Source organism: Panthera leo, chromosome D1, assembly GCF_018350215.1.
Source record: "Panthera leo isolate Ple1 chromosome D1, P.leo_Ple1_pat1.1, whole genome shotgun sequence".
Lineage (NCBI taxonomy): Eukaryota > Metazoa > Chordata > Mammalia > Carnivora > Felidae > Panthera > Panthera leo.
Genome location: NC_056688.1, coordinates 113,207,253 through 113,220,223, shown reverse-complemented (window position 1 = coordinate 113,220,223; position 12,971 = coordinate 113,207,253). Strand labels below are relative to the sequence as shown.

The following is a 12,971-nucleotide window of genomic DNA, read 5'->3' as shown; positions in this document are numbered from 1 at the left end:
CCTTGCCTGCCGCACAACACGGGCCAGGGCCCTGCAAGTGGCCTGGGAGGCCCCCAGAAGCAGGCCGGGCAGCCCCACCTTCCCTGCTCTCTGACGCACCGCTGTGCACAGGACCCTTGGGGGCCTCGAGTAAAGCAGGTGGGGCCCTTTGAATGGAGAGGCTCTGAGAGCCTCGCGATTTGTTCTTGTGGGGCACACGGGCTCTCAGGCAAGGCGGGGACAGGGGCGGCCTCAGCCTCACCAGCTGGCCCTTGTTGCAGGGAGGGACAGGGACGGGGGGGAGGGACCCACAAGGTAGCGGTGGGGGTGGGGGGGAGCCCCTGGCAGGGAGGAGCTCTGCAGGGCTCCGGCCCAGGCCCAGCTGTCAGGGATGCCTTCCCTTCCCCCCTGTCTGCCTGCGCCCGCACCCCTCCCCGCCCCCAGCCTCAGGGGCCGCAGACGTGGCGGGTGGCCCCCCGCCTGCCTCGCTGGCTGGCCGATAAGTGCCCGGCGGGCCGCCCCTGTGTCTGGCCAGAGGAGCCAGAGCCTCGTAGGCCTCCGAGTTTGCCTTGAACTCCCGTGTCCACCGTCGGTCAGTCTGGTCGGCCCTGCATTATCTCAGCTCATCTCAGGCTCCGGCTGCTGCGGCCGGAGGAAACTAGCTCTGGAGAGAAAGCTGAGATGGTTTCTGCAGCTGGGCCCCAGGCAGCCCCTTGGACAGAGGCCTCCAGGAGTGGGGACCAGACTCTGGGGGGCTCATCCGTACTAAGAGAAGTCTCAGAGGGCCTGGGGCCCCACTGGGCCACGGGCCCTGGGTCTCAGCCGGCGTCACTGACCCTTCTGTGGTCTACGCTCTGACCAAGGTGAGGTGGGCGGGGCCGTGCCCAGCAGCCTTACCCCCGAGCCACGCCCAGAGAGCCGCCCCTCCTCTGCAGGCGTACATGCTCCCACACTCCCGTGCCTGCCCAAAGGCACATTTGTGCACACCAAAGTCCCAACACGCTCAGGTGCCCGGGTCTCCCTACACGCCACCCTCTACGACTTCCAGCCTGTCTGGGAGCCCGGCACGGGGATGTGCCCCACCCCAGGCCAGGCCTGCACCGCCTTGAACTCCGAAGCCAGCCGGTGCCCCAGCCTGCCCCAGACCTCACGGCATGCCTGTAGGTGCCTCGTGCCTCACAAAGCGCTTTGGCCCACAGCAGGCTGTCATGACTCAGGGCCGCCTTCAGCGTGCACCAAGGAAGAGCTCAGACTCTTACAGAAGGGACGAGCAGACATTCCCATTCCCATCTTGCAGAAGGGACGGTCAGGGATCGGCATCCCCCATCACACAGAAGGAAAAACCAAGATCTGGGGACATTAGCACTAGCCCGTACCCAAGTGTTGTTTTGATGACCGTCACTCAGCTCAGTGTGGACGGCCTGGAGTCCCAGCCCGTGCCCGACCCTGTGATGTCGGGACGGACCTGGCATGCGGCCCACAAGGTGACACGGGTGGTTCTGGGGCCCCGCACGGTTGTAGGTCCTTCTGTTGGGGGCACAGCTATGGTTTGGGGAAGATCAGGGCAATCCCAGCCCCGCCAATCTCAGGGTCCTGACTCGGGGCCCGGAGAAGGACTGTATGTTGCCTGTGAGGGCCCCCCTGGTAGATCGTGTGGGGCGCAGGAACCCCCGGGCCCCTGGGAGGGGGAGGCCTCTGCCTTGGACCTCCTCCAAGGTCCTGCCTTGGACCTCTCCTTGGACCTCCTTGGGCCTGGCAAGCATAATGCCAGGGTGCCCGTGTTGAGTGCAGGGCCCCTGGGCATGTCAGAAGGGTACCCAGGGATCTGAAGGAGGTGCCCTCAGGGGGGCCCGTCTTTCTGGGGAAGCAGGGGTGGCCACGCCCTCAGACTAGGGTAGCCCCAGTCTCGGGGGGAGAGGGCACCCCAAGGAGGGGAGGCCTCAGGTGGGCAGGGGGACATGTCCCCAGGGGCCCCCAGGCTCGAGAGCCGGCCCTGACATCGGGTGGGGTATCTGCACCTCATTCCTTCTTGGCCTCTGACCCAGCCGGCCTGCTGCACCAAGATGTCCGGGCCTTTGCCCTCCTCAGCAAGAGGCAGCACCCCCAAACTCATTGCTAACGTGGACTCTTCAGTGCTAACGAGGACCCTGGGCCCTTGGGTAGACGGGTTCTACGTCCCCACGCGGCTCTGGCTGGCTTGTGTGGGTGAAGGGCCTCCTGGGCCATCGAACCCCCATGCAGCCGGCTTGCTGCTACCTGGGGGAGACCCTCGGCCCACGGGCTCCTGGGAACGGGGCCATAAATGCGGCTTGAGGTTTCACTGGCATCATAAGAAGCCTCATTCTCTCTGTTGTCGTTTCTGGTGATTTCACCTGAGCACCATGTGCATTTACGGGCTCAGAGCTGGCACCAAGCCCAGGTGCCTTGGGGTCAGCTGCCCTGCCCTGTGCGGCCCTGGGCTTGCTGTGCAAACAGCCCCTCTGCCCTGGCGGCCTCAGAAGCCCGGCGGACGGCCTGTGCCAGACAGCAGGCACGGCTGGCTGAGACTGTCACCTGAGGCCACCTCCACCTGCCACGGAGACTACCTGGGAAGAGGGCAGAGCGGGCCACCACCCCCCCCCCCCCGCCTCCCTGAGAACAGTGGGCGCACCTGTCCATGAGTGTGTCCAGGCTCAGCTTGGGGCCAGGGGGACAGTGGCTGCACAGAGCTGTGTGTGCCCATCGGCAGGACCAGCTCTTCCCAAGAACAGAGGCTGGTAACCTGGAAAGGGAAAGCAGGCAGGCCCCCGCGGTGAGTGAGCGGGAAGCTAAGGCCCAGAGAGGCCAAGCACCGGCCCGGGATCACCCAGCCCCAGTGACCAAGACTGGAGCAGCCGAGCCACTGGAGAGGGCGTGCTGGGCCAGCACTGCCCTGTCGGGCCCCAGGGGTAACCTCCTTAAACCCACAAGGGGCCCCTGGAGGCGGGCGGCTTCCCTGCGAGTTGCCCGCGGGGCGGGGGGTGACGCATCTTTCCGCCCTGCAGCAAGCGCGGAAGCCCTACGACGTGCGGGACGTCATCGAGCAGTACTCCCAGGGCCACCTCAACCTCATGGTGCGCATCAAGGAGCTGCAGAGAAGGTGGGCGCTGCTGCCGGGATCGCAGGACAGGGAGGTCGGCGGGGTGGGGCCCCCTCCCGCACACCCCCCCCCACCCCTCCCCCGCGCGACCCTGGGCAGCCCTTCCCACCGCCCCACCCACAGCACGGGCCTCCTACTCCCCACTTCCGGGCAAGGGCCAGGCCCCGCCCCAGAACACGCCCACCGCCCAGGAGACTGCCAGGGGCAAAGCCCCGCCCCCCCCCCTCCGGGTCTGCACCCTGGGCTGTCCCAGTCCTAGACCTGGAGCCTCGAACCCTAAGTACTGGGAGCCACCGTGTTCCAGGCTCTGGCTTCGAGCCCGGAGCCCTCGTTCCCATGGAGGCAGCATGGTCCTTGGGCCCTGCGCAGGCTCAGGCCAGCTGTGCCTCTACCGCGGGCTAGCCTGGGAACCCAACGGCCTGTGTCACAGGGTATGGCTGGGACACCGTGCCTGTCCTCGGGCTGCTCCCCACCCCCCCCAGCCCCATGGCTAACCCGCTCTAGGGATAGGAAGCCCACCCATCTCGGCAACCTGGCCTCGCTCTGGAAGGGCTCACTCGCGGGACGGACGTTCTCTCTGAGTGTGGCTGAGGCACCTGGCCTGGGCCACTTACAAGACAGTGACAGGACACTGGGCAGTCCTGAGGCCCTGCGCTGCCCAGGGGGTACGTCTAAGGGGCTTTCCAGCCACTGCTCCCCACCTCTGAGCCCCCTGCCCGTAGTAGTACAGCCTCTGGGGCCTGGAAAGCCCCCGGCAGCTTTGTGGGTGCCCCCGAAAGGGGTGGGTGGCTTGTCACGCTGCTGGGCACCTTGCCTGTCCACCCACCAGTGGGCTGAGTGCATGCGCGGTGCCCAGGCCCAGCACGAGCTCGTCCCCGTCTGTCTCCCTCCCAGGCTGGACCAGTCCATCGGGAAGCCGTCCCTTTTCATCTCTGTCTCAGGTGGGTTCCCACGTCAACATAGGGTGGCCAGCACCCTCACCTGCCTCTCCCCACCAGAATGGGCCACCAGGGCCTCAGAGGTACAGGACATTCAACACGCCAGAGGGGACCAGGTGGACCCAACCCTGAGCCAAGTGCCCTGGAATTACGCGCCCTACGGAGAAAGTTTCAGTTAGTGCAAGGAACCACGTGGGTCCCTTTAAACAGCAGGCCTTCTAGGCCATCAGAGATCTAGAGGTAGAAACGTGACCCGTATCCTATGAAGGAGGAGACCTGGGGAAGGGGGCTCGGGGGGTGAGTAGCCAGCCCAGAGCCCGAGGGGCCATCAGCAGCAGTGAGGGGGATGCCATTCTCCAGCTCTGACTCCTCGTGTCCTCTGGAGCGGGGCTACGGTCACACTAGGAAGTTCCTTGGGATCGGCCTGGCCCAAGTTCAAGCGGGAGCCGTGGCTCACACAGGGGCCAGAAGGCAGGGCAGCTCGGCCTGGGCAGGGCTAGTGCAGCCTGGGGCGGGGGACAGGGGGCACAGAAGGTCCACGTTCGTTCCCAGACCACCGCGATAAAGCAAATGTCGCAATAAAGTGAGCCAAAGGATTTTAGGGTTTCCCAGTGCACGTAAAAGTTACGCTTACACCAAATTGTAGTCTACTGTGTGCGACGGCATATGTCTGCAAAACCAACGTGCACGCCTTAACTAAAACGAACTTTGTTGCTCAGAAGTGCAAACCGTCATCTGGGCTCTCGGCGAGTCCCGTCACTGATGACAGATCACCAAAACCAAAACAAATGCAAGAATAATAAAAAAAAACGTTTGAAATAGTGCAAGAATGACTGAGTTGTGGGGGTGCCTGGGTGGTCACAGACCTGAAGAGGCAGTGGGCCACGGGGCTCCCTGCCCAGCCCACGTCTGGAGCTCCCAGCAGGGAAGAGCTTGCAGAGATGTCCTCCCAGGTGAGCCCCCCACCCCCGTCGCCCTGCTCTCTGAGGCCCTGCCCCGGTTCTGCCCCTGTCCCTGATTCTGGTGCTCTACCCCACAGAGAAGAGCAAGGACCGGGGCAGCAACACCATCGGGGCCCGCCTCAACCGGGTAGAAGACAAGGTAGGCGCGAGGGGCCCGGCCCCCCGCTGGCTCTGCCGGTCACCGTCCCGGGGGCTGGCACCCGCGGCGGCCGTTCGCTCGCCCACATCCGTCCTGAGCTGCCGTGCGGGATTCCGGGGGTGCCAGGGGGCTGCGGGCCTCCCTGCCCCCTCCTCCTGTGCCCAGTGCGGTTCGCACGGCCCCGGGAGCTCCCCGAGATCCGGCTCACATCCACCCCCCTGGATGAAGCTGGGCGTCGGTCCCCTGGCGCCTGGTTTGTAGACCTCTGGCAAGTGGCTTCTTTACTGACCAGCGGCAGCCAGTGCCCACGGGCCCCTCCCGGTGCGCGCGGGGGGCGGGCAGTGCCGTCTGGGGGAACATCAGAGGTGCTGACCGTGGCACGCAGGTGCATCATCGTGCGTGGGCAGGGAGGAAGGGCCGCGTGCTCGGGGACCCGCGGCTGTAGGGCTCTGACGGAGGTGGTGGCCGGGCCGGCCAAGGCCCTGCTGGGCGGCCAGGTGGGACCCCGGGCCCGGGATTCCAATTCTGTGCCGCAAAACCCGTGCTCCCTCTGCCCCAGGCACAGGGCGCTCGGCCCCCCAGGGTGCCCCCACTCCCCCAGCAGCCTTGCGGGCCTCTCAGCCCGGGGGGCCTCTTCCCGGGGTGCCCTGGGGGCCGAGGGAGGCTCTGGGGAGTGGGAGGGCCTTTCTCAGGCTCAGGCCCACCCTGTGAAATCTCTGTGGTCTGGAGCGGGCTGTTATCTTGCCCGACAGCTCGTCCGTCTACACGGGCTTTATCTGAAAGTAGCTGGGAGGCTAAAAATAGAGGAATTTCTGCTGGGCAGGGCCTGTGTCTGCCGCTCGGTTTCCCCGGCAACGCCGGGCTCTGGCCCGCTTTCAGCCGCAGCGTCGCCACCTCCCCACCTGCTTCATCTGCCCCCGGCCCGGGCCGGCAGCTGGGCCCTGACACAGTGTGGGACGAGGCGGGGGGCGGGGGGGAGCACCGTCCAGGTGCCACAGGGACCCTCACTCCGGGCCTGGCCAGCTCACACATTTGACCCTGCCGCAGGGCCTGGCCCTCTGGCCAGTGCAGGCCCGAGGCGGGCGGGTACCTGGCCTGCTCTCACCCGGTGGCGGACGGCCCTGCCTGGCAGGACGGGACCAGTCGGGAGGTACCAGAGGCCCAGGGACCCCGGGCTTCGCCGCTGCCGTGAACAAGGTGTATCCTTGGCACTCTCTCTTCTTTGTGCTGGGGCCAGGGGCTCGGGGCTGCCGTGCCCTTCTAGAAGCAGCTGGTGGCCACACTCAGTGCAGCAGGCCAGGCACCTGTGTGGGGGCTTCTAGACGCCCAAGGAAGCAGCGCTCGAGCAAGGAATAGACCCAGGCCCCTCTCCCCGACCTCCGCACCCAGCCCTGGAACCCCGGCCCCCACAGCCGACAGGAATTATGGCGGCCCGTGGGTGCATGAGCCTTCCTGCCCCCGACGGCCCTGGGAGTGGCCCCTGTTCCGCCAGCTTCCAGATGTGCTCGCCTCTCCTTGACCCTCTGCCCTGCTGTTCTCGGGCTTTCTCACAGCTCTGCCCTCCAGGTCTCAGGACAGGCCACCCCTTTAAACTCAGACTGAGCCTGATGTCCTCTGGGGGCGACAGTGGGTAGGAGACAGGGTCTCGGGGAGCAGCGCCCCCTCCCCAGGCTGGAACAACGTCATCCAGCAGCCTGCGGGGCCTGAGACCCAGGATGCAGAACCGTGGTAGGCCGAGGTGGGGCCAGCGCTGGCCTTGGGGAAACAGAACTACGTGCCCGCGTTTCTTCAGATCTGAACAACAAAGAAGTGTTTTCCGGAGTCCCTGATCCCTGGCGACAAGGTTTGGGAACAAAGCCCCCAGCGGCCTCGGCACCCGGGAGAGGGGCCGTGGCTGGGCGGTAAAGGCTCGGACGTCCACACGGGCGGCGATTAGGGAGGCCGGTTCTGGGCAGTCTCCACCCCCTCCTGCTGTGGGGACCGGCTCGGGCTGAGAGGTGGACTCATCTGCTGAGGGTCGCCACGGTCCCGGGCAGGCCGTGCTCCCCGCCCAGCCTCAGCCCCACTGTCATCCCTCAAGGCACTGCTGGAGATGGGCTGCCGGGCAGAGGCCACCCCTCGGCCTGCCCCCGCCCTCCCCCACCGCCGGCCCATGCCCCCTCGGGGGACAGGCCCTGGGAAAGGGCCTCGCCAGGTCCAGAGGGCAGAGTGGCACGTCCCGGGTCCCACATTATCACAGTTATCACTGGGCCCATCGGGACTATAAACAACCCCCCGAGCAATCCTGCTGACTGCACTGCAGGAAGCCGGGGGCAGGAAATCCCTGGGCCTTCCCTAACCCCACCGCCACCGGGCCGGCCCTCGGGCCTCAGCGGTCCGGGTGCCCCGTCCCGGGCGGGCTCTCGGAGCTGCAGGCCAGAGGCTGGAGGAGGAGGGGGAGAGGGGCGTCTGGGCTGCATGGCTGCTGGCCCCCATTCTCGGGAACGGATCAGTTCCAAAGACCAGGGGTCTGGGGTGTCTACTTGCAGGGAAAGCTAGCTCAGCTTGTTCCGGGGGGGGGGGGCTCGATTTCCCTGAAGAGAGCCCCCTTTCCTTATGTCCAGGCCAGGGGGCCACATGGGACAGAAGGGCCCATGTACTCACTGCCCGAGCCCTCGTCACGGCTCGCGTGTGGCAGTGGAGGCTTCCCCCAGCTCAGAGCCCCCCACCCGTCTGTTCCCGCCCCTGGCTGCCGAGCATTCCCACCCCATGGCCTGTGCCCCCATGGGCCTCCCCCTCCAGACGGCCGGGAACCTGCCCCCCACCCCGGCCTCCCTTCAGTAGTGAAAGGAAACGGTGTGAACCGCTCTTTGCACGCTTCTGTTTAAAAAGCCACCCCATGCTCCTCCGTGCTGCCTGTATTCCGGAAAGGACTTGTATGTGGTCAAGCCAATCCTTTCTTACAGGTGGGGAAACTGAGGCCCGGAGAGGTGGAGCGCTTGCCCAGGGTCACACAGCCGGCTAGGTGAAGAACCGGTCCCAGCAGAGGCCACAGAGGGGTCGGGGAGCTGAGGTGCAGAGACAGAGGGAGCCAGAAAGTGCTTCAGAAACACGGAAATATGAGGGGTCTGTTGGAGGAGAGGCCGGGTGTAAGTGTGGAGGGCCAAGCCGGGGGCAGGCTGGGGCTGGGGAGTGGGGGGCAAGCAGTAAGGTCCGGAGGCCGAGCCGCCCAGGGGAGCGGCACAGATTCAGACAGGCCCCGGAACAGGAGTCCTGAGAACACGGCCCCTGCCCGGCCCCCGGCTCCCGGCTCTTCCAGGGCTGCTCAGAGGACAGGCGTGCCCTTGGCTCCCTGGGGACTCCCTGGGGAAGACTGCTCCAACCTTCCTCCCCGTGTGTATTCTTAGCTCGGTCCTCAGGACCCGCTGCACCGTTTATGTTGAGCCCTGTTTATTTTGCAAGTTCAGTTCGTGCTGCTTTTGCTGATACGAGGAACACGGTGGGCTGGGGCCGGGAGCATTTCTTTCTTCTGTTTCTGCCGGAAACGTCCACGGCTTAAAGCCTGGAAGGCCTGGGTTTGCAGGCCCCGGTTCAGAGGGTGTGGGTGGGAAGGGGCCCCCCAACACCTGACCCTCCTTCCGCAGGCTCCCGTCCCAGGCCCTGGCCAGGCATACCTTTCTCCTGGACACGAAAGCCCCCCGCCACAGCTGCCCTGGCCCCCTCCCCTCGGATCAGATAAGCCCGGCTACCCAGGCCTTGAAGTCTGCGCCAGACTCGGCTCCCTTGCTCTGGCCTAATCCCCCCAGCCGCCAGCTGGCCTGAGGCCCCGTCATCCCAGCAACCCCCTCCCCGCTCACCCCCAGGAGCCGCCTTGATGCCCTGCCCTGCCGCACACCACGGCCTCCCTGCAGCCTCTAGGTGTTTGTCCTCTCTCGCTAGGTGATCGTCCGGCCGTCCGTTTGGTCTCCGGCCTCACCCACCCCCACCTCACGTTGTGCGTCATTTCCCAGGCGCTGCTGAAACCCGCTGGCTAGTATTTGCTTCAGGAGTTTTGCATTGGAATTTATGTGCGAGATACACACACAACCGAACTGTCCTTTTTCTGTGCTGTCTTCTGCAGGTTCTGGTATAAAATTTATGTGAACCTCGCTGAGTGGGCCGAGAGGTGTTCCCTCTTTTCCTGTATTCTAGAATATTTTACTTAGAATTAGGATTTTTTTTTCCTCCCTTGAATGTTTAGTGACGTTTAAAGGTAAAGCCAGCTAGGCCTGGTGCTTTCTTTGCGGGAAGACTTCACGTTCTAAGTCAATGGCCTCAACGGTTGTAGGACACAGGTTTTCCATCTCTTCTTGTGTCAGTTTTGTTGAGTTGTACGTTCTAGAAATGTGTACATTTCTTCTCAGTTTTCCAACTTACTGGCATTATCGTTTTATTTTTTTACTTTTTACTTATTTATTTTGAGAGAGAGAGAGTGTGAGTGGGGGAGGAGCAAAGAGAGAATCCCAAGGAGGCTCCACTCTGTTGGCGCAGAGCCCGACACGGGGCTCAGACTCACGAACCGTGAGATCATGACCTGAGCTGAAATCAAGAGTCGGAAGCTTGACCGACTGAGCCCCCCAGGTGCCCCCTGGCATTGTCATTCTAATGCCTGTATCCTCAGTAACTAGGAACCTTTCTTAATTGCCAATATCGTTTATTTTGCCTTCACATTTTTTCCCATTGGTTGAGCTTGCCAACTATTTGTCGATAATAAATTCATTAATATTAGTGAAAAAAATAAAAAACTTTTGACCTTGTTGATCCTTACTATTGTAGGTTTCCATTTCGTTTCATTTGCTTCCTCCTATTTACATGGCCTTAACATGGCTCATTCTCTTCTTAGGTGGATAGTTACTAATTTTCAGGCTTTCTAGATTTCTAAGATGTGAATTTAAGGTTATACATTTTCCTCTGAATAGCACTTAAAGTGCATCAACCAATTTTGATATATAGCATTTATTTTTTTTTTATTTTTTTGTTAACGTTTATTTTTGAGACAGAGAGAGAGACAGAGTATGAACGGGGGAGGGGCAGAGAGAGAGGGAGACACAGAATCGGAAGCAGGCTCCAGGCTCTGGGCCATCAGCCCAGAGCCCGACGCGGGGCTCGAACTCACGGACTGCAAGATCGTGACCTGAGCTGAAGTCGGCCGCTTAACCGACTGAGCCACCCAGGCGCCCCCGATATATAGCATTTAAATTTAATGTTCATTCCCTTATGTTTTTCTGATCTCCATGATGACCCCTTATCTTCCCCAGCAGCTATTTACAGCCTGACCTTTGTCATTGGTAGAATTGTGGGAGCTTTCTAATCTCACTTGTCAGAGAAAGTGATTGGGTGACATCAGTCCTTTGAAATACCGTGACACGTGTTTTGTGGTACAATAAGTCGCCCATTCTTGTAACTGGACCTTCTGTACTCGAATGCCACGTGTCTCCTGACGTTGTTGGGTGCAGGGTTATATTTATGTCCATTAGGACAAGCCTGCTAATCGTTTTCTTGAAATCTATATTCTCACTGGAATATTGTTATCTACCCAATCCATCACTCCTGAGAAATACAACAAAATTCCTACTGTTGTGGAGAATTTAGTGTTCCTTACATTTCTGTCAGCTTTTGCTTTATGTTTTTAGATCTTACGATTAGATGCATATATCCAACTTTTTATATAGTCACTGCTGGATTCAGTGTTTTATACTTACGTAGCATCCTCTTTATATCAAGTAGTGTTTTGCTTGCCCTTGAAGTATATTATCATTGCCATACAAACTTACTTTTCTTTGCACATCTTTTTTTTGGAGCTTTAATTGAGGTGTAATTTGCATGCCATAAAATTCATGCAATGTAAACGTACAACAAATTTTAGTAAACTTCTTGTTCGAGGTGCAGCCATTGTCAAAACTAAGCTTGAGGAGCGCGTGCGTGGCTCCGTCGGTTAAGCATCCAACTTGGGCTCAGGCCATGATCTCATGGTTCATGGGTTCGAGCCCCACATCCGGCTCTCTGCTCTCAGTGTGAAGCCTGCTTTGATCCTCTGTCTCCTCTCTCTCTGCCCTTCCCCCCTTCTCTCTCTCTTTCTCAAAAATAATAACAAAACTTATTTTAAAAAAGATTTCCTCCACATCCTCGCCAGCATCTAGAGTCTCCTGATTTGTTCATTTTAGCCACTCTGACCGGCGTGAGGTGATATCTGAGTGTGGTTTTGATTTGTATTTCCCTGATGAGGAGCGACGTTGAGCATCTTCTCATGTGCCTGTTGGCCATCCGGATGTCTTCTTTAGAGAAGTGTCTATTCATGTTTTCTGCCCATTTCTTCACTGGATTATTTGTTTTTCGGGTGTGGAGTTTGGCGAGTTCTTTATAGATTTTGGATACTAGCCCTTTGTCTGATATGTCATTTGCAAATATCTTTTCCCGTTCCTAAAATTTGCCTTTTAGTTGTGTTGATTGTCTCCTTTGCAGTGCAGAAGCTTTTTATCTTCATGAGGTCCCAATAGTTCATTTTTGCTTTTAATTCCCTTGCCTTTGGAGAGGTGTCGAGTAAGAAATTGCTGCGGCTGAGGTCAGAGAGGTTTTTTCCTGCTTTCTCCTCTAGGGTTTTGATGGTTTCCTGTCTCACATTCAGGTCCTTTATCCATTTTGAGTTTATTTTTGTGAATGGTGTAAGAAAGTGGTCTAGTTTCATCCTTCTGCATGTTGCTGTCCAGTTCTCCCAGCACATTTGTTAAAGAGACTGCCTTTTTTTCCATTGGATATTCTTTCCTGCTTTGTCAAAGATTAGCTGGCCATATTGCACTGTTGGTGGGAATGCAAACTGGTGCAGCCGCTCTGGAAAGCAGTGTGGAGGTTCCTCAAAAAATTAAAAATAGATCCACCCTATGACCCGGCAATAGCACTGCTAGGAATTTACCCACGGGATACAGGGGTGCCGATGCATAGGGGCACTCGTACCCCAATGTTTATAGTGGCACTTTCAGCAATAGCCAAATTATGGAAAGAGCCATAATTCACTGATGAATGAATGAATGAATGAATAAAGAAATGATGAATGAATGAAGATGAATGATGAATGAATGATGAATGATGAATGAATGAAAGAAATGATGAATGAATAAAGAAATCGTGGTTTATATACACAATGGAATACTACGTGGCAATGAGAAAGAATGAAATCTGGCCATTTGCAGCAACGTGGATGGAACTGGAGGGTATTATGCTAAGTGAAATAAGTCAAGCAGAGAAAGACAGATACCATATGTTTTCACTCTTATGTGGATCCTGGGAAACTTAACAGAAGACCATGGGGGAGGGGGAAAAAAGTTAGAGAAGGAGGGAGGCAAACCATAAGAGACTCTTAAAAACTGAGAATAAACTGAGGGTTGATGGGGGGTGGGAGGGAGGGGGGTGGGTGATGGGCATTGAGGAGGGCATCTGTTGGGATGAGCACTGGGTATTGTATGGAAACCAATTTGGCAATATATTTCATATTAAAACAAAGAAAAAAGATCTCCTCTAAAGAACAAAAAATTAAGCTTGAGAACATTTTCAACATCTCCCCAATTCTCCCAATTCCATTTGCAATCATTGCCATTTCCCACCCCAACCATAGTCAAAAACTGATCTGCTTTCGGTCTTTGTATCAAGTTTCTATACGGCTAGAAATGTGCCTTTTGTAAGTGTCTCATATAAACGGAGCCATCCAACTCGTGGTGTTCTGAGTGTGGCTTTTTTTACATAACGTAATGTTCCTGAGATTCCTCTGTGTCGTGCCGTCTATCTCTTTCCTTGTTAATGCTCACTAGTATTCCGTTGCGTGG

At 58.7% G+C, this 12,971-nt stretch overlaps 1 protein-coding gene across 2 annotated transcripts in view; it reads left to right on the top strand.

Annotated features, from left to right (window-relative positions):
- Positions 1-12,971, top strand: part of KCNQ1 (potassium voltage-gated channel subfamily Q member 1) — a 317,819-nt gene that overhangs the window by 239,895 nt on the left and 64,953 nt on the right. For both annotated transcript variants that reach the window (XM_042905409.1, XM_042905410.1), the window contains exons 13-15: positions 3,003-3,097; positions 3,992-4,038; positions 5,075-5,136. In XM_042905409.1, coding sequence (XP_042761343.1) covers positions 3,003-3,097; positions 3,992-4,038; positions 5,075-5,136 — 204 coding nt within the window. The remainder of the gene's footprint in view (positions 1-3,002; positions 3,098-3,991; positions 4,039-5,074; positions 5,137-12,971) is intronic.